Below are 20,741 nucleotides of genomic sequence, written 5' to 3'. Positions count from 1 at the left end.
AGCTGGAGAACTACCAACACTGTGATGGTCTGGAGGACAACCAACGCCGTGAGGAGCTGGAGAGCAACCAACACCGCAAAGAAGTTGGAGAACAAGTGACACGGTGAAGAAGCTGGAGAACCACCAATGCCATGAAGGAGCAGGAGAACAAGCGACACCGTGAAGGAGCTGGAGGACAACCAATACAATGAAGGAGCTGGAGAACAACCAACACCACGAAGGAGCTGGAGAACAATCAATACTGTGATGGTCTGGAGGACAACCAATGCCATGAAGGAGATGGAGAGCAACCTATGCCGTGAAGGAGACGGGGAACCACCAATGCCATGAAGGAGCTGGAGAGCAACCAACGCCGTGAAGGAGCTGGAGAAGAAGCAACGCTGTGAAGAAGCTGGAGAACCACCGGTGCCGTGAAGGAGCTGAAGAACAACAAACACTGTGAGGGAGCTGGAGGACAACCTGTGCTCTGAAGGAGTCGGAGGAGCACCAATGCTGTGATGGGCTGAAGGACAACCAATGCCATGAGGGATCTGGAGAACAACCAACACCATGAAGGAGCTGGAGGACAACCAACACCATGAAGAAGCTGGAGAGCAACCAAAGCCATGAAGGAGCTGGAGAGCAACCAATGCTGTGAAGGAGCTGGGGAATGACTAACACCAAGGAGACAGAGAGCAACCATCGCCAGGAAGGACCTGGAGAACCACCAATGCTATGATGGTCTGGAGGACAACCAACACAATGAAGGAGCTGGAGAAAAACCAACACCATGATGGAGCTGGAGAGCAATTAACACCGTGAAGGAGCTGGAGAACCACCAATGCCAGGGAGCTGGAGTTCTGGAATACTGGAGGACTCTGTCCTCAAGCCATCTGCCTCATTCAGGGAGGCAAAGACGGGTGGAATGAATCTCACTGGCTGGTGGTTTTGCCACCAAACTGGACGTTATCCTGAGGAAACGCACTGTTGTTGAAACCCAAGTGACCGGGGATGTCCACGGCTTGTGTAACGTAGGGAATCCAATGGGTCTCTCCAGGTGAGAGGTGGCCTTCTCCACCTGAGCTGCAAACCAGGCAACATGGGTGTTAAATGAAAATATCCAAAGGGAATTCCTGACTCCAGTTTTGCTACAGGATTCCAGCTGTGTTTTAGGGCAGTTGGATGCGGAGCTGCTGTCCACATTGTTATGAGTTCTGCTGGGAAATCTGCTGTGAAAGCAGCTGAGGGAGCTGGGGGTTCAGCTGGAGAACAGGAGCTGAGGGGAGACCTTCTGATCTCTGACCTGCCTGAAAGGAGCTTGGAGCCAGGGGGGGTCGGGCTCTGCTCCCCAGGAACAAGCGCCAGGACCAGAGGAAACGGCCTCAAGTTGCGCCAGGGGAGGTTGAGGTTGGATCTGGGGAACAATTTCTTCCCCAAAGGGCTGTGGGGCATTGGAACAGGCTGCCCAGGGCAGTGCTGGAGTCACCATCCCTGGAGGGGTTGGACAGACGGACATGAGGTTCTCAGGACATGGGGCAGTGCCAGGGCTGGGGAACGGTTGGACTCCATGAGCTTGAGGGTCTTCACCCTAAATGATTCTTTTATTCAGATTCATGGGCACCAAACCCATCAGCTCTCACGTTAGAATCACCGAACGTCCTGAGCTGGAAGGACCCACAGCGACCATCGAGTCCAACTCCTGTCCCTGCACAGGACACCCCGCAGTTCCTAACGCTGAGCAGCCCCTGCCTAAATGATTCCACGATTTTATAGAATCACAGGATGGTTCGGATTGGAAGAGACCTTAAAGTTCATCGAACTTCTAATCTTTGTACTTAGTAGTCATACCCTATTCTTAAAATTGACCTAGATTTACGACATATTCTTTTAAAACGGGTAACTGAGAAGTAACTGAGAAACATGTAAATGTTACTTATCGTTGCTTAAAAGATAGCTTGTTTTAGAATAGGCACAGAATATGTTCATGGTTGCCATGAATTGTAATGAATATGCAACTTTTCTGTCAATATAAGCCATGTGTGGTTGATGGCAGACCTGTGGAAGGACATCCCCAGCGCTGAGTAAGAAATACTACTTTTAAATCCTTCCAACGTGGCTTTAAGAGTTTATTAATTGGCCGATTTTATGGTACCAGAGACACCACAGTGTCCCCACTGCTGAAGAAGGGGCAGGTCAGGGAATGGCGTGGAAGGGCTTGGATGAGCTGGGGAAGGGCTGGGAACGGCGGGGAAGGGCCGGGATGGCGGGGTGGGCACTGGGAACGGCGGGGAAAGGCCGGGATGGCGGGGTGGGCGCTGGGAACGGCGGGGAAGGGCCGGGATGGCGGGGTGGGCGCTGGGCGGCCCCCTTCAGCCCCCCTCAAAATGGCGCCTCGCCCTCCCGCACCGCCGCCCTTTTCCCGCCCTTTCCACCCGCCGCCCGCGCGCACGTGCGCACCACCCCCCCGCCCCCTGCCGCGCATGCGCAGCGGGGAGCCCGGCGGAGGGGAAGGGGGCGCCCGGGTGGGCGGGGCCGCCGGCCGGCGCGCGCGCTGAGGACGTGGCGCTTTCCAGCCAATGAGCGCCGCGCGTCCCGCGGGGGAGGCGGGGCTGCGGCGGCGGGGAGGGCGGGAGCGAAGGGGCGGGGAGGTGGGCGGAGGGCAGCGCGGGGGCGGGCGAGCGGGCGGACGGGCGGCGGGATTGGCCAATCAGCGCGCCTAGCGTCGCAGCGGGGGAGGCGGAGCGGCGCTCCGATTGGCCGGCGGGGAGTGAGCGCGGGGGGCCGTGCGGCGTGGCGCGGCGCCGACTTCCGGTTGGCGGAGAGGCTGAGGCGAGCGGGCGGCGGCGGCGGCGGCTCCCGGTAACGGTGAGGGACGGGCTGGGCCCGGCGGGGCGGGAGGGGCTTCCTGGGCTCTACCGGCGGCGGGAGCGGCTCTGGGGAGCGGGCGGCGGCCGGTCCCGCTCTGCCCGCCCGGTGTGAGCGAGCGGTAACGTGGCACCCGGTGCGCCTGGCGACCCCCGGGCCTGGTCACCATGGGAACCCGGAGGGGCCGCATCGCTGTGTACCCCCCGGCCGGTCCCTTGCCCTCGGGGCTGCCCCGCTGCTGGGGGCCGGGGCTGCGCGTCGAGGCCTCGGTGCTGCCGGTACCCGGGGGGCGACCGGTTCCTCTGGGTTGCCGCCCCCCGTGCAGGCCGGGGGTCCCCGCAGCGGCCATGGGGAAGGAGCCTCGGCCTCCCCGGGGGGCTCTGGCCGGTCCCGGTGCCCGGTCCCGCCACCGCCATCCCGGGCAGGGGTCGGACCGGAGGCGGCCTCGGCCTCACCAAACCTAATTACCGTTAATTAACCATTAGCCAAACCCCGCGCCTTTGAGCTCCTCACACATCACTGAGCGTTGGGTTTGGGGCAGAAATCGCTGTTTTCTCACCCATTATTTGCTTTCCCTCCTGGTAACGTCCCGCAGGTGACGCGGTCTCGCTCGCCACCGCTAATTACGCTAATTGGCGGCTTCTCGTCAGCGAGGACACATTAATGAAACCGAACCCGTTATCCCCGTGTCGTGCCCGGTGACGTTTTGTCCTCGTGACGTTTGTCGCCATTGTCAAGGATCTGGGTAGACCTGTCAGCTCGAGGCCGCTGGGATTGGGATTAATCCCTTTAAAAGCCAAAACAGAGACAAATTTCCAAATTTAATCCAAGTTATTTGTCCGTAGGCTTTTTTTCTGTGGGATTAGCCTGACCCCAAAGTGGGAAAAATGCTTCCAAATGGGATTTTAGTTGTTTTTCTATCATAAATATCGCTGTAAATCCAAGCCCGGTGCAGAATCCCCAGTTATCCCATTGACATCTCAGCAAAACCACCCAGAGTCCTGAGTTGGAGGTTCCGGGAGACCCGATTTCGAGGGAAAACCTCCCGATTTCCCACTGTTAATTGTCGATTGTGCCTCCCTTGTGGTTCACCGCTAAGACCTCTTTATATTTCCTAAACCACGCAACTTTCTGGTGTCCCTTCCCGCCGTGGTTTGTGGTTTGTTTGACTTGCTCAGAACGCGCGAAACCAAACTCAAAACCTTATTTTTCCCAAAACTCTGAGCTCTGAGGGAAAATTTGGGGCTCGAACCTCTTGGTAGAGCAGCTGTTGCTCAGCAGATGTGAATTATTTATGAATAATGGTTGATTTTTGGGTTTTTTGGTCCCACCGTGTGCTCAAGCAGCATCTTTACCCTTAGAGGGAAATCTCATCGCCTCCCCAGCACCTGTCGCGATGCCAAAAATTCGCATTTGGGGTCAGATTGTCCCTTTTTAATCACCTCCAAATGCCTCCCCGCCCTCTTTGTGGCGCCGCCGTAGATAAAAATCAGAATATTTACCCCAATTCCAGGTCACTCTGTGCTTGAGTCCGTCCCGCTCCCGGAATTTGGGGAGGTTGGGCAGGTGGGACGTGCTCAAAACGCGGGAGAATTGCGTAAAAAAATATAGATTTTTTTAGCTATCGGGAGGGTTGCCGAGGTCATGGCCACGCCGGGTTGCATCAGAGGTGCCCGGGGGTTGAGGATTTTATACTTAAATTGCAAAAAATTGGCAAAAAAGAGCAAAATTTGCTTTCACGGCCGCGGTGTTTTCCTTGCCGAACGGTGCCGGCGAAGCCGGTTCCACATGGTTTGAGATTTGGGTGGTGATTTAAATCCTTGCGCTGGGGTTTGGGAGGCGAAATGGGAGGAAATCGGGGAAAAAATGAAATTGTTCAGCCCTGGGGAGAATCCCTGGAGGTTTCTGGCTGTTGATCATGTCTTAAAAGCCACCAATTGCAATTAAAATTAATAAATTAAGGTGTCAGGAGGGGGAAAGTGGCTGTTTTAATTAAAAATGTGGATATTTTCATCGCCATGAGGAATCCCGCCTCAAAAACGGGGTTTTAGAGCTCGAATCCTCCAAATATCTGATGTCTTTATGCTTGAATTTTTATATTTATTTATATTATTTTTAAATTTTTCTGGTATTTATTTATATTATATTTATTTTTAAGCTTACACGATAATTTCTGCTGCCCAAATTAGCTGTAAATCGAGGAAAATTGCCGTTCTTTCAGCTTTTCCGCACGCGCGTCTCCTCTCTTTAATTCCGCCCAAATTTCCCTTTAATTTGCGCTAATTAGCGGCCAAACGCCCCAGGTGTCGGAATTCACCCCCTCATCCCTCAGTTTATTGACAATTCATCGAATTTTTGCCTTTTTCCCCCCAATCCGACACCCCCGCGCTCCTTCATCTTCCTCCTCTTGGCCAAAATTGGTCGATTTTCAATTTTAAAAGTTCCCTTTTTCGGGCAGCGCAAGTGGAGTAAAAGAGAAAGGAAAGGCGGGTTGATCATTGTTGCCCAGATAATCTCTTTGAATTCATCATTTTGATCCGAGAATCTGTTTTAATTCATTGCTTTGCCCGGATAATCTGTGTTAATTCATCATTTTTGCCCAGATAATGTGAATTAATTGACCCTTTTGCCCAGATCATCTCTATTAATTCATCATTTTGCTGCGATAATCTGTGTTCATTCATCATTTTGTCCGTATAATCTGTATCAATTTGTTACTTTGCCTGGATAACCTGTATTAATTCAGCATTTTTGCCCAGATAATCTGTATTAATACATCCTTTTACCCACATAATCTGTATTTAATCTTCATTTTTGCCCAGATAACCCGTGTTAATTCATTATTGTAATCACGTAATCTGTATTAATTCATCATTTTGACTTGATAATCTCTATTTAATCCTGCTATCTGCCCAGATAACCTGCATTAATTTGTCATTTCGCCCAGATAATCTGCATTAATACATCGTTTTACCCAGATAATCTCCATTAATACATCGTTTTACCCAGATAATCTGCATTAATTCATTATTTTGCCAGTTAATTTGTAGTTAGTCTTCGTTTGTGCCCAGATAACCTGTGTTAATTCATTGTTGTACCCAGATAATCTGTTTCACCCATATAAACTGTATTAATTCGTAAGTTTTGTCCAGATAATCTGCATTTAATCTCCATTTTCAGCTGGATACTTGGCATTAATTCACATTTTTGCCCAGATATTCCGCATTCATCATCCTTTAGCCCAGATAGTTTGTATTTAATTCATCTTTTTGCCCAGATAATTTGTATTTAGTCTTCATTTTTGCCTGGCTAACCTGTGCTCATTCATTGTTATACCCAGATAATCTGCATTAATTCATCATTTTCCCTGTGTGATCTCCATTAATTCATCATTTCATCCATGTAATCGGTATCAATTCATATTTTTTCCCCAGATATTCTGTATTAATCCTCATTTTGCCCACATAATCTGATTGATCCATCTTTTAACCAGATAACCTGCATTAATTTCTCATTTTGCCCAGATAATCTCTTACTAATTCATTTTACTGAGATGATCTGTATTTAATCATCACTTTGCCCAGATAATCTGTCTTAATTAATCATTTTGGCCAGATAACCTTTATCAATTAATCATTTTTTCCACATAATCTGCATTAATTCATCATTTCACCCCTATAAACTCTATTAATTCATTTTTTTTGCCCAGATAACCTGTATTTAATCTCCATTTTGCCTGGATACTCTCCTTTAATCGTCTTTTTTGCCCAGATAATCTGCATTTAATCTTTCTTTTCTCCCAGATAATGTGTCTTGATTCATCATTTTACCCAGATAACCTGTAGTAATTAATCATTTGCCCAGATAATCTGCATTAATTCATCATTTCACCCATACAATCCATATCAATTCATATTTTTCCCCAGATAATCTTCATTTAACCTCCATTTCCACCCGGATACTGCCCATTAATTCACATTTTTTTCCCCAAATATTCATTAAATCCCCATTTTCCCCCAGATAATCCGTGTTAATTCATCCTTTTGCCCAGATAATCCGTGTTAATTCATCCTTTTGCCCAGATAATCTGTCTTAATACATCATTTTGCCCAGATAATCTGTCTTAATACATCATTTTGCCCAGATAATCCGCATCAATTCACATTTTTTCCCCAGATAATCTCCATTTAACCTCCATTTCCGCCCGGATACTGTCCATTAATTCACATTTTTCCCCCAAATATTCCCTCTTAACCCCCCATTCCCCCCCAGATACCCCCTATTTCCCCCTAATTTCCCCCCGCTGAGCCGAGCGGATGCCTAATGAACGTCCGACTGCGTTTTGCAGGCCCCAGGATGACGGCGCGGGTGCTGGTGCTGCTGTGGCTGTCGGTCCTGTGCATCTCCAGCAAACCCACGGAGCGCAAGGAGCGGGTGCACGCGGAGCCGCCGCTCAGCGACAAACCCCACGAGGACGCGCGCAGCTTCGACTACGACCACGACGCCTTCCTGGGCGCCGACGAGGCCAAGACCTTCGACCAGCTCACGCCCGAGGAGAGCAAGGACCGCCTGGGGTAAGCGGGAAAAATCCCCAAAGAGAATAACAGTTATAAAAATTAAAACCGGAGAGAGAGGAAATATTAAAAGGCAAATAAAAGAAGAAACGTAATAGCGAGTAGTTGGCATTAATGTGTCATTTTGACCAGATAATCTGCATTAATTCATCAGTTTTGACCAGATATCCCGCATTAATTCATCCTTTTGACCAGATAATCTGCACTAATTTGTCATTTCTGACAAGATATCCTGCATTAATTCATCCCTTTGACCAGATAATCTGCCTTAATTCATCGGTTTTCACCAGATAATCTGCGTTAATTTGTCATTTTGGACCAGATAATCTGCGTTAATTTGTCATTTTTGACCAGATATCCCGCATTAATTCATTGGTTTTCAGCAGGTAATCTGCATTAATTCGTCAGTTTTGACCAGATAACCTGCATTAATTTGTCGGACTTGACCAGATAAGCTGCATTAATTCAGCATTTTGCCCAGATAACCTGTTTTAATTCATTTTTTTTGCCCAGATAATCTGTATTTAATCCCCATTTTTGCCCAGATACTCTGCATTAATTCATGGTTTTGCCCAGATATCCTGTATTAATCATCATTTTTACCCTTGCACTCCCAAATCTTCTCTTACACATCAAATGGAGGAAATAATCTTCATTAAAGCCTTAAAAATGTCTTTTTTAAGCAGAAATAAATTTAGATGTTTCTCTGCGCCCTACGTGGGCACCTCAAGTTGTTCCCACCACCCACACCTGCCGCGAACCCCCAAATCCTCCCCCAAAATCCCCAAAAATCCATAAAAATCAGTATTTTTCTCTTTGTGGACCATACGGCAGCGTCGTGCTCTCCGCTCCCCCCCCAGTTTTGCAGCGTTTGGGGGAATTTTTTATGTTTTTGCCACATTTTTCTCCTTGTTTTACAATCAACCGGTGTCCGTGCAAAGCCCCAAATTAGTGAAAACACCAAATTTCTTACAAATTCTCTTTTTTCACCCTTTTTTCCCCTGCAGAGGCCAGAAAGGGTTATTTTTCGGCCGAGGAGGCTGTGCCAGCCCTGGCCTTTGTGCGGCGGCAGCAGCTGCGGCCGCAGTTGTTCCCTTTGGGCTTAAAAACGGCTTAAAAAGGCTTAAATTTGTGGCATTTCGGGCCTCGCGTGGCATTTTTGGGAGGTTTTTGAGGGCGGGTTGGACGCTCGCTCCTCCGTTTGTCAGCCCAAAGAACTCGTTTCTAACCATCCAAATTCTTCATTAACTCTTTAATTTTGTCCGTTATTCTGTTTGTTTTTATGGCAACAAGCGCTGGGTGAAAACCGGAATTTAAATTTTTTTTTTAAACGAGTTTCTAGGCGCTGCGATTTTTCATTTTTAATCCTCCCGAGGACTCTTTAAACTAGAAAAAACACTTTGTCCCAGCGCAACAACACCCCCCCGTCCATCTCCACACTGCAAAATACAGCCTATTTGGCAGTTTTTCAACAGAGAAAATAGTTTTAAAGATAAAATAATTTGATTTTTTTTCCTGCAAAAGCAGCGAAGGGGACGGTGCAGCTCCAGCCTCCGTCATTTTATTTTTTCACGGCTCCGCGTTTTTAATTTCATTGTTCTGAGGTTTATCAGCTGGCGCCGGGGCCGGCTCAGAGTTTCCACTCGGATGTTGGATCGAGGCCGTTTCCAAACCGCTCGTCCTGGACACAAACCAGATTTGTGGGGTTTTTTTGAAGCCAGAGACGTTCATCACACTTTCCCGAGCGCGAATCGCTTCCATAAACCTGTTATTAGAACGTTATGTGGGGGTTTTAATAATTGTATTTAGAATTTATGTATAACTTTATTTTATCTATTCATAATTTCATTTATAGTTCTAGTTATAATTTTATTAATAATTTCATTTATAATTTATTTATAATTTATTTATAATTTTATTTATTGATCTCATAACTATTTATGTATAATTTTATTTACTCATAATTCGATTTATAATTTCATTAGTTTACTTATAATTCTATGTCTTCATAATTTTATAGCTTCATTTATTCATAAATTGATTCCTTTATGAGTCGATTTATAATTTAGTGGTTTGAAAATTTCATTTATAATTTATTTATAATTTTATTTTAAATTTTATTCATTTAGTTTCATTCATTTATAATTTTATTTAGCATTTCATTTTATCATAAATACATTTATTATTTATTTATAAATTGATTTATAATTTCATTCATTTATAAATTGTTTTAGTTCTAATTTTATTAATTTCTAATTTTATTTCTAATTTTATTTCTTTATAGTTTTATTCTAATTTTATGCATAACTATGATTTTTAACGGCTGTTTTGCTGCTGAACAGACCCATTTTTTGGGGACAAAGCTCCGACTCCATCATTTTTCCACCTCATTTCCCTCCGACTCCTCCCACATCCCCGTTTTTTGATACAACCAGGATTTCCGAACCGCATCCCGCCCTCCGACATTATTCTTTTCCTTTAAAACCCGCTGGTTTTGGGCACTGAACAGGATCCCCCAGACGGGGAAAGTGGATCCGCTCCAGCTGCCACCCAACATCTGCTGCCCCCTCACCCCCCTTCCCAGCACAAAACCGGGTGGTTTTTTTATTAAAACTCCTGATTTTTGTGGCTCAGACCCAGGGAAAGCAGCTGGGGAGTGGCGGGTTCGGCCCCACACCACTGGGCCAGCTGTAGGCTGAGCTTTAGGCTCGGCCTAAGTGTTTCCTGGGCATTCGCTCACCCTTAACACCATTAAACCTGTAGGCAGAGCTTTAGGCTCGGCCTAAGTGTCCCCTGGGCATTCACTCGCCCTTAATGCCATTAAACCTGTAGGCAGAGCTCTAGGCTCGGCCTAAGTGTCCCCTGGGCATTCGCTCACCCTTAATGCCATTAAATTTGTAGGCAGAGCTTTAAGCTCGGCCTAAGCGGCCGCCGGGCTTTCGCTCACCTTTAATGCCATTAAACGGGGAGGCCGGGCTCAAATTAAACCTCTTAATTTCTACTCCACCTAAAAACCCTTCCTGGAAAAAGTCGCCCTCATCCAAGCACCAGCTCCTCATTCACTAGCTCCTCATTCCACTGTTTTTTTCCCCCAATATAACGGTTTAACCCTTCATGGACAACGCGGGAGGTTTAACCCGTCCCATGCTGCACATAAGTCTGGCTTGGAGCTGAAAAACTTCTAGAAAGCAAGTATTTTTACCCGTCTTGTCCCAAATATTCAGCTTTTCCTCTTTAGGAACGTCCTTGGTGCCACAGAAGAAATAGTGGGTTTACTTTTAGATTTTGATATGTTTTAGATTAAGATTTTTAGAAATTAATAATTTTTAGACTTGGATTTTTAGATTTTGTTATTTATTTAGATTTTTAGATCGTAATATTTTAAGATTCAGATTTTTAGATTTTCATATTATTTAGATTTTCAGATGTTAATATTTTTTAGGCTTGATTTTTAGATTTTCATATTTCTTAGCCTTACATGATTACATTTTAAAATTTTTTAGATTTACATTTTTCGATTTTGCAATTTTTTAGATATAGATTTTTGATTTTAAAAGCAATTCTGGACCAAAAAAACCGCAGGGCGGCTCCAGCCTCTTGTTTCACTGTTTCACTTTGCACCGATATTCTGGTTTTATCTGAAAATTAGAGTCTTGTGGTGATCTAAAAGACTCTTTTAAAAAATCCCTCAAATTATTGTGATTGAATTAAGCTTTGCCGAATTTAACAGAACCTGTTTCACATCCAGTCTTCTCGGTAAAAGGTAAAATAATAATTCTGATTAACTAAAGAAAGCGTTTGGGGCTGCTAATCCTGGTTTTAACCGCCGGGCGCTGGTGTGGAGAGCAAAAAGTTGAGAATTCCTGCGGGGAACAACCAGCCCACGTACTCCGAGGAGTAAAAGCCGAGTAGGAACGAGGAGGACGGAGCCACGTTCCCCTCCCTGGCCGCCCGTGGGTCCCACATTCCTGCGGCCGCTTTTTCTTCGCAGCTGCTGCTAAAAATAAAGCGCGAACACGCGGCCCCGGGTCCGGGCGCCCGACGCTCTGGTTTCTGCCCCCGGGGACGGGCTGGGAACCGAAATCACTGCCGGGTCCTCGGCCGCGTCCGCCGAGGGGGGTTTGATGCCTCGTCAGGCTGGGACGTGCAAATAAAGCCAATTTTGGGGCTTTATATCCGGTCGCTGAGGCAAATTTTCCCGATTTTTAAGCACCTTGGAGGTGGGAAAATACACAAGGGAATGTTTCCCGAGATCTAAAAGCAAAATGTTTTCCCTTAAGAAACGTAATTCCTGGAAAAATAACCACAGGATACATAATTCCTGAAAAATACCCGACCCGAGCGTGAGCAAAACCGGTGATTCGGTGTCTAAACTGCTCGTTAGGCTTGGACGTGCAAATAAACCCAATTTGGGGTCTTTGCTTCGCCGAGGTGAATTTTCCCAATTTTAAGCACTGTTGAGGTGGGAAAATGCACAAGTGGATATTTCCCAAGGTCTAAAAGCAAAATGTTTTCCTCTGAGATACGTAATTCCTGAAAAATTACCCCTAAGAGACCTAATTCCTGAAAAATACCCAACCGGAGCGACCCGAGCGTGAGCAAAAATGGCGATTCGGTGTCTAAACCTCACATCGGTTTTAAGGACAAACCATCCGTTTGCTCAAATTCCTGGGATTTGGTGCTAAAATATGTTGATTTACTCACCGGGAATAACCCGCAGTTGGTTCGAAGCCTCGTTTCCTTTCATTTTTGCCGCATTTCTCTACGTTCCCCTGCAGGAAAATCGTCGTGAAAATCGATGAAGACAAGGACGGGTTTGTGACGGTGGAGGAACTTCGCGACTGGATCAAATTTGCCCAAAAACGCTGGATTTTCGAGGACGTGGAGCGGCAGTGGAAGGGGCACGACCTCAACGAGGACGGGCTCATCTCCTGGGAGGAGTATAAAAATGCCACCTACGGCTACATCCTGGGTACGTTTCGAGGTTCGGGACGAATTTTGGCAAATTGGGCGATTGAAATTTGCTATTTTGTTTTTGCGGAGGGGTTGTAGGTAAGATAGACTCAGCTAAGGCTGGGCTTGGGACAGGGGGAGCTCAAAGCCTGGCTTAAGAAGGCACAGAAGAAAAAATAATAATAATCATAATAAAAAATTTATAGGGTAGAGGGGAGCGGGAGCAGGAGCTCTCGATTTGGCCTCAAAACCTCAAAATTAAAAAAAAAAAGAAATTTACCTTCTGGGGGCGTTAAGGGCAATTGAAGGCAAAAAAAAAGGAGGAAAACAAAACAAAATTAAAAGAAAAGAGAAAAGAAAGGGGAAAAAAGAGAAAACAAGAGGTACAATGGAGGCGAGCGGGAGCTCTTGATTCAGCCCTAAAATCTCAAAATTTAAAAAAAAAGGCAATTTTCCTACAAATTGACATTCTGAGAGCATTAATGAAGGGCAATTAAAGGCAAGAAAATGTGGAGGAAAACAACATTTAAAAAGAAAGTGGGGAAAAAAAAACTCAAGAGGTGTGATGGAGCTGAGCAGGAGCTCTTGATTCAGCCCTAAAACCTCAAAATTTAAAAAAAAATTTGAAAATTTCCTCCAAATTTACCATCTGAGGGTATTAAGGGCGATTGAAGGCAAAATAACTTGGAGGAAAACAAAACAAAATTTAAAAAGGGGAAAAAAAATGAAACCAGGAGGTGTGATGGAGCTGAGCAGGAGCTCTTGATTCAGCCCCAAAACCTCAAAATTAAAAAAAAAAAAACCAGTTTTCATCCAAATTTACCTTCTGGGGGTATTAATGAAGGGCAATTGATGGCAAAAAATGTGGAAAAAACCCCAAACAAACCCCAAACAAAATAAAGAGAACGATGGAGCCGAGCGAGAGTTCTCGATTCAGCCCCAAAACCTCCAAATTTTTTTAAAAATTCAAAATTTTCCTCTAAATTGACCTTCTGAGGGCACTAAGGGCAATCAGAAACAAAAAATAAGTGGCTAAACCCACTTGTAACTCTGCGCTTAATTGTGAGAATCTGCTCCAAACTCAATCCTGTGATTAAAAGCACGAGGAGGGGGAATTTATTTTTTTGCTTTTTATTTAAATTTCACGCATTTTGTGCCATTTGGCACCCGCAGAAAGACGCCAACTGTAAAAACCGCAATTTTGAGGTGTCTGCGCCCATCTGAAATCCATATCAATCATTAGCAAAGTGCTTTTTAAGAGCAAGTTCGAGCTCGAAGGGGAAATAAACCCCACCCTGGCCCAACTCAGGCTTTACTAAGCTTGCTCAGGGTTAGGCCGGGTCTTACTAAACTTGGTTTTTCCATTAATAATGTGATTTTTGAGAGAAATACAAAGCTGAGCCTGCTCAAGCCCAGCCTAGGAAGGGGTTGTATCACTTTTTTTGAGGCTGTGCTGTGGGATTTTTGACCTGCGGGTCTAGAATATTTAAAAATATTTTAAAAATACAACTTAATGAGAAAAAAAAAAAAAGAGAAAAAAATTAACGAGAGAACCATTTTTCAAGCTTAATTTGCAAGAGCCTGGCGCCCACGAGCTGCCTCTGCCCAACGCCGCGGCTCCGTGCTCTTTTTTTTTTTCACTAAAAATTCTGGTTTTTTCAGCAAAAAATGCATTTTTTCAGCAAAAATTCAATTATTTCGGCAAAAATTCCTTTTCCCCAGCACCTTTTTTTGCTGAAATTTGCTGAAATTCTCTCTTCTCGCCCCGTTCCGGATGCTGGAAACGCCTCGGGGGAGGTTTTGAAATGCGGCCAAGATTTGGGCGATCCCCGAATCCAGCGGGAACGGCCCCGGCACCGCTTGACCCAATATTGAAAAAATGCTGCATTTTGTCATCAAAATAAAATGCTTTTTGTCATTTTGTTGTACTTTTGGTGCTGTATTAGTCACTGGGTTGTAACCGAGCAGCTCCAAACTTTGCTTTTTATAGGGGGAAAAAATAAGAATATTAAGTGATAAAGATCCAAGAGCTTCGGCTTGAATTAAAACTCCCTTTAAAACCTCCTTAAAAATTAGAAAACAATAATTTATATTTTTTTCATTCTTTTGGCCCCATGGGTGGGTTGTGAAGCCAGAAACACTCGTTTTTATCCTCGTATCGTTCAGGAAAAATTTAAGAAATTGAGGTTGTGGCTTCGCTGCCGCTCCCAAGCTTAATAAATTGTTCTGCTTCTGCTACCAAGGTCGGGACTAAAACACAAAGTGGTCTTGGGGTGGGTTTAACCCTTATTAAACACACTGCTTGCTCAGCTCTCTGCCCTTTGCAGCTTAATTAAACCTGATTAAAGCAGCCGAGACAAATTACAGAATTACCTGTATTAAAATAAATGGGGTTCGGCTTTGCCTCACCCGAGATTTGGTTTAACTTTGCTCGAGCTCAGGCTGAGCCTGAGGCTTCACTTTAAGCTCTAGTGAAAATTCAGGGCTAAAATCAGAAACTTTAGGCTTAATTCTGCCCTAATTCTGACTTTAAATAAATTCTTCTCTAATTTAACAGCAGCGCAGCAGCTTAGTCCCGGCCTTTTGTCCTGGATGTCAACAGAGATGGGGAAAGAGCCTTTTTTTAGACCGGGCCTGGCTCTGGCTTGACTTAACCCCCTCCCTCGTGGATGTTTTTCTATAGGGTGACCCACGTGGGCGTTATCTATATCTGGTGGCCATATGTGCCCAGATGTCCCCTCGGCGGCGGCGCTGGGCAAGGTCTCGGCGGCTTTGAAGCCGCCCCGGGATCCTCTTACACATTCTCCTCCCAAAATAGCTCGGCCGAAAGAAAAAACAAACCCCGGAGCTTTGTGTTCTGGAGGCGTCTGCCCCGGGAACGGTGGTCGGCCACGGCTCCTCCTTCTGGAGAGGGGCTGGGGGGGGACGTGGTGGCCGCCGGTGTCAGGAATTCGGGTGGTTGCGGGGAAGCGTTGAGAGGTTGAGTTGGAGAGGCTGAGTTTGTAGAATCATAGAAAGGTTTGGGTTGGAAAGGACATTCAAGGGTCATCTGGTCCAACCCCGCAAGGACATCGTCAACTAGATCAGGTTGAGGAAGTTGAGGTTGGATTTGCAGAATCACAGGATGGTTTGGGTTGAAGGGACCTTCCCAGCTCATCCAGTCCAGCCCCTGCCAAGAGCAGGGACATCTTCACCAGCTCAGGTTGAGGTTGGGTTGGGTTTGAAGATGAAGTTGGTTTGAGGAGGCTGAGGTTGGGTTCATAGAATCATAAAATAGTTTGGGTTGGAAGGGACCTTCAAAGCTCACCCAGTCCAACCCCGCAAGGACACTGTCAGCTAGATCAGGTTGACGAAGCTGAAGTTGAGGTTGTGTTTGTAGAATCGTAGAGTGGTTTGGGTTGAAGGGACCTTCAAGGGTCATCCAGTCCAACCCCTGCCATGAACAGGGACATCTTCACCCAGCTCAGGTTGAGGAACTGCAGGTTGAGGTTGGGTTTGTAGAATCACAAGATGGTTTGGGTTGAAGGGACCTTCAAAGTTCAGCCAGTCCCACCCCTGCCATGGGCAGGGACATCTTCACCAGCTCAGCTTGTGGAAGTTGAGGTTGGGTTGAGGTTGGGTCGAGGAGGTTGAAGAGGTTGACATTGAGTTGGGGAGGTTGAGGTTGAGTTGAAGAGGTTGAGGTTGGGTTTATAGAATCTTGGAAGGGTTTGGGTTGGAAGGGACCTTCAAAGGTCATCTGGTCCAACCCTGCAAGGACATTGTCAGCTAGATCAGGTTGAGGAAGTTGAGGTTGAGTTGAGGAGGTTGAGTTTGTAGAATCACAGGATGGTTTAGGTTGAAGGGACCTTCAAGGGGCATGACGAGGGACATCTTCACCCAGCTCAGGTTGAGGAAGTTGAGGTTGGGTCGTGGTTGAGGTTGGGTTGAGGAAGTTGTTGGCTTGAGGTTGAGGTTGGGTTGGAGGAGGCTGAGGTTGGGTTGAGTAGATTGAAGTTGAGTTGAGGAAATTCAGTTGAGGTTGGGCTGAGGAGATCGAGGTTGGATTGTGGAAACTGAGCTGAGGTTGGGTTGAAGAGGTTGAGTTGAGGTTGAGGAGGTTGGGTTGAGGTTGAGGTGGTTGAAGTTGGGTTGAAGAGGTTGAGTTGAGGTTGAGGAGGCTGGGTTGGGTTGAAGAGATTCAGTTGAGGTTGAGGAGGTTGGGTTGAGGTTGAGAAGATTGTGTTGAGGTTGAGTTGAGGTTGGGGAGGTTGAGGTTGGGTGGAGGAAGTCAAGGCTTTGCTGAGTTTGAGTTCTGTTGAGGTCGTGTTGGGTTGGCGGTGACCATGGGCCACCCCCCACTCACAGTGCCCCGTGTCACCTCCCTCCTCTCGTCCCCAGACGACCCCGACCCCGACGACGGTTTTAATTACAAACAAATGATGGTGCGTGACGAACGGCGCTTCAAGATGGCCGACAAGGATGGTGACATGACGGCCACCAAGGAAGAGTTCACGGCCTTCCTGCACCCCGAGGAGTACGAGTACATGAAGGACATCGTGGTGCAGGTGGGGACGATGGGGATGGGGGGGACGGGGGGCACCAAACGGGGCAGTTTGGGGTTTTTGACGGGCTGTCCCCACAGGAGACCATGGAGGACATTGACAAGAACGGGGACGGCTTCATCGACCTGGAGGAGTACATCGGTGAGGGGCATCCCGTCCTGTCCCTTTGTGGCCCCTCGTGTCCCCTCCATGTCCCCTCATGGCCCCTCCTGTCCCCTCTGTGTCCCACCGTGTCCCTCTGCATCCCCTCTGTGTCCCCTCCACATCCCTTTGCATCCATCCGTGTCCCCTCCATGTCCTTTCTGTGTCCCTCCTTGTCCCTCCACATCTCTCCTTGTCCCTGCATGTCCCTTCTGTGTCCCTTTGTGTCCCACATGTCCCCTCATTGTCCCTCCATGTCCCTCCATGTCCCCTCTGCATCCCCTTCGTGTCCTTTCCGTGTCCCGTCTGTGTCCCTTCTCTGTCTCCTCTTTGTCCCTCCGCATCCCCTCCGTGTCCCCTGATGTCCTGTCTATGTCCCTTCCACATCCCCTTGTGTCCCTCCGTGTCCCTCTATGTCCCCTCCATGTCCCTCTGTCCCCTCCGTGTCCCCTCTACATCCTCTTATGGTCCCTTTGTGTCCTTTCTACGTCCCCTTCATGTCCTTTCTGTGTCCCCTCCATGTCCCTTTCATGTCCTCTACACATCCATGTCCCTTCCATGTTTCTCCACGTCCCTGCATGTCCCTTTGTGTCCCCTTATGGTCCCTTTGTGTCCCCCCTTGTCCCCTCTGCATCCCCTCCACGTCCTTCTGTGTCCCTCCATGTCCCCTCCATGTCCCCTCCATGTCTCTCCATATCCCTCCAAGTCCCCTCCATGTCTCTCCATATCCCTCCACGTCCCCTCTGTGTCCCCCCTTGTCCCCTCTGTGTCCCCTCCATGTTCCCTTGTGTCCTTCCCTGTCCCTGCATGTCCCCTCTTGTCCCTCTGTGTCCCTCCGTGTCCCTCTGTCCCCTCCATGTCCCCTCTACGTCCTCTTATGGTCCCTCCATATCCCTCTGTGTCCACTCCATGTCCTCTCATGTCCCCTCTGTGTCCCGCTTTGTCCCCTCCATGTTCCCTTTGTGTCCCTCCCTGTCCCCGCATGTCCCCTCCTGTCCCTCCGTGTCCCTCCACGTCCCCCAGCCGCTCGTTTTGGGGCTGAACCCCCCGATTGTCCCCCCCCCAGGTGACATGTACAGCCAGGATGGCGACGCCGACGAGCCCGAGTGGGTGAAGACGGAACGGGAGCAATTTGTGGAGTTCCGGGACAAAAACCACGACGGGAAGATGGACCAGGAGGAGACCAAGGCCTGGATCCTGCCCTCGGACTACGACCACGCCGAGGCCGAGGCGCGGCACCTGCTCTACGAGTCCGACCTCAACAAGGTGCCAAAAAACGCCTTTTTCACCCCAAAAACCCCCGGCGGAACCTTCACGCCACGCCGCCCCGACCACAACCCCCTCAGCTCCGTGCGCACCCTCGTTAAGCCAATTAAAGAACTTTAAGTCGCGTTCTCCACCCCGCCAACAACTCATGTGGGGTTTTAGCTTTTAGGAAAGCTAAAAAACGGGTGGGGGAAATTAAAAATTTGCCGTTTTTTCGCTCTTTTTCAGGATGGGAAGTTGAGCAAAGAGGAGATAGTGGAGAAGTACGACCTGTTCGTGGGCAGCCAGGCCACGGACTTCGGGGAGGCCCTGGTGCGGCACGACGAGTTCTGACGCCGCCCAGCCCGAAATATAATTTATTTTTTAACCGTTTCTGGGATTTAGCAGAAGAAACGTATTTTTTTTCACTAAAAAAACTGTGATTTCAGGCCACGAGGTGGAAAAAAACAACAAAAATTCATTTTTTTTTTTTTTCCCCCCCATCCTTTTCAAATTTTCCTTCTTCCCGAAGCACCGGGGACTGGTTTGGAAAACCACGACGCTCGGTGGGTTGGTTTTTTTTGTTAAGATTTACGCATTTTTTTTCTGATTTTTAACGACTTCTTGGTTATTTTTATATTTGTTTCGGTTCCACGTGAAGCGAAGAAACTCAAATCCTACCCGCCCGCTCGCCCCTCACGGGGTTTTTCTGGGTGCGTGCTCGATATTTTAGAATAAAAAATTTTTAAAATCAAGGAAAAAAAAACCACCCTAAAGCCAGAGAACAATAAGGAAAAACAAAGCCCGAGGTGAGTCAGGCTTAAGTTAGGCCGAGCTTTGCAAAGCCGGGTGTGGCTGGGCTCGGCTCCTCCCTGGGGTTCGCTTTCCTCCCGCCACTTTATCCATTATTATTATTAATATTATATAGAGATATTTTTTTTAATCTGTGTGTTCCCCGCTCGCCCAGGGGCCGCTCGTTTCCTCCTCGTTTCCTCCTCGTTTCATCCCTGTTTCCTCCTCATTTCATCCCTTTTTCCTCCTCGTTTCATCCCTTTTTCCTCCTCGTTTCATCCCTTTTTCCTCCTCGTTTCATCCCTTTTTTCTCCTCGTTTCATCCCTTTTTTCTCCTCGTTTCATCCCTTTTTTCTCCTAATTTCCAACTCACTTCCCTCTTGCTTCCTTCACACTCTCTCCTCACTTCCCACTCGCTTCCTCCTCACTTCCTCCTTGTTTCCTCCTTGTTTCATCCTCATTTCATCCTCGTTCCCTCCTTGTTTTCTTCTGATTTCCCACTCGCTTCCTCCTTGTTTCATCCTCATTTCTCTCTGGCTTCCCACTTGCTTCCTTCTTATTTCCTCCTCGCTTCCTCTTCATTTCTTCATTTCTTCATTTCTACCTCATTTCCCCCTTGTTTCCTCCTCACTTCCCACTCGCTTCCTCCTTGTTTCATCCTTGTTTCCCACTTGCTTCCTTCTCACTCTCTCGTTTCCTCCTCATTTCCTCCTTGTTTTCTGCTCACTTGCTTCCTCCTTGTCTCTTCCTTGTCTCCTCATTTCCTGCTCAGTTCCCTCTTGCTTCCCACTTACTTCCTTCTCATTTCCTCCTCACTTCTCCCTCACTTCCCACTTGTTTCCCACTTGCTTTCTTCTCCCTCTCTGCTCACTTCCCGCTCTCTTCCTCCTCGTTTCCTCCTTGTCTCCTCGTTTCCTCCTTTTCTCCTCATTTCCTCCTCACTTCCCACTTGCTCCCTTCTCCCCCCTCGTTTCCCCCTCGTTTCCCCCTCGTTTCCCCCTCGTTTCCCCCTCGTTTCCCCCATTGGGCCCCAAACCCCCGTTTGTCCCTCAAACCACCCCCGGGGGTGACCCAAGTGCCACCAGACCCACGGTGTCACCCCCAGGAAACTGATTTTGCCTGAAAATGCCATTTTTTTGGGATAAATTCCCGAGGAATTGGGCAATCCCGGCGCTGCTGCCGGATTCGGGGTGAAAAATGGGAAAATTGGCTCCTGCGCGTGCGGCAAAGCCCCTTGTCCCCCCCTGTCCCTCCCAAGCGAGCGGTTCCGTGGCGTTAATGACCTCAGACACTAATGACGTCCCCCCGGGGTCACCCCCTGCCCGCGTCCCCATTTGTCCCCACGTCCCCCCCGTGTCTCCCCCTCGGGATGGGTTCATTTTGGGTTCGTTTGGAGCGGTTTTGGTGTAACCGGGGCCTCAATAAACCCGTTTACAGTCACCCCACGGGGCGGAATTTGCTCGGTTTTACCCCAAAAATGGGCCGGGCGGGAAGGGCTGGGGGGGATGTGGGGGTGACCCTCCCCTCCAGCATTGGGGTCCTGCCCCATAGCCGTGGGGCTGAGTCCCCACTGGTGGGACCCCCATCCTGCCCCGTAGGTGTGGGGCTGAGTCCCCCCCCCATAGCCATGGGGCTGAGCCCCTCACAG

At 47.9% G+C, this 20,741-nt stretch overlaps 1 protein-coding gene across 2 annotated transcripts; it reads left to right on the top strand.

The window, feature by feature from the left end:
* The first annotated feature begins 2,773 nt into the window (after nt 1-2,773).
* On the top strand, nt 2,774-18,911 carry CALU (calumenin). Of its 2 annotated transcripts, none has more exons than XM_065648452.1 (7): nt 2,774-2,844; nt 7,193-7,418; nt 12,197-12,390; nt 16,752-16,918; nt 16,996-17,056; nt 18,123-18,322; nt 18,551-18,911. In XM_065648452.1, exons 2-7 carry the CDS (start codon nt 7,201-7,203, stop codon nt 18,653-18,655), a joined length of 945 nt encoding a protein of 314 aa, XP_065504524.1. In that variant the 5' UTR covers nt 2,774-2,844; nt 7,193-7,200; the 3' UTR covers nt 18,656-18,911. The 2 variants fall into 2 exon arrangements, with proteins under 2 accessions (XP_065504524.1, XP_065504535.1); XM_065648463.1 differs by having other exon boundaries at nt 2,784-2,838.
* Nucleotides 18,912-20,741: the final 1,830 nt, after the last annotated feature.

This window comes from Caloenas nicobarica, chromosome 1, assembly GCF_036013445.1.
Source record: "Caloenas nicobarica isolate bCalNic1 chromosome 1, bCalNic1.hap1, whole genome shotgun sequence".
Taxonomy (NCBI): domain Eukaryota; kingdom Metazoa; phylum Chordata; class Aves; order Columbiformes; family Columbidae; genus Caloenas; species Caloenas nicobarica.
Note: the sequence above shows the minus strand (reverse complement) of the source record. Positions and strands in the feature narration are given on the sequence as shown.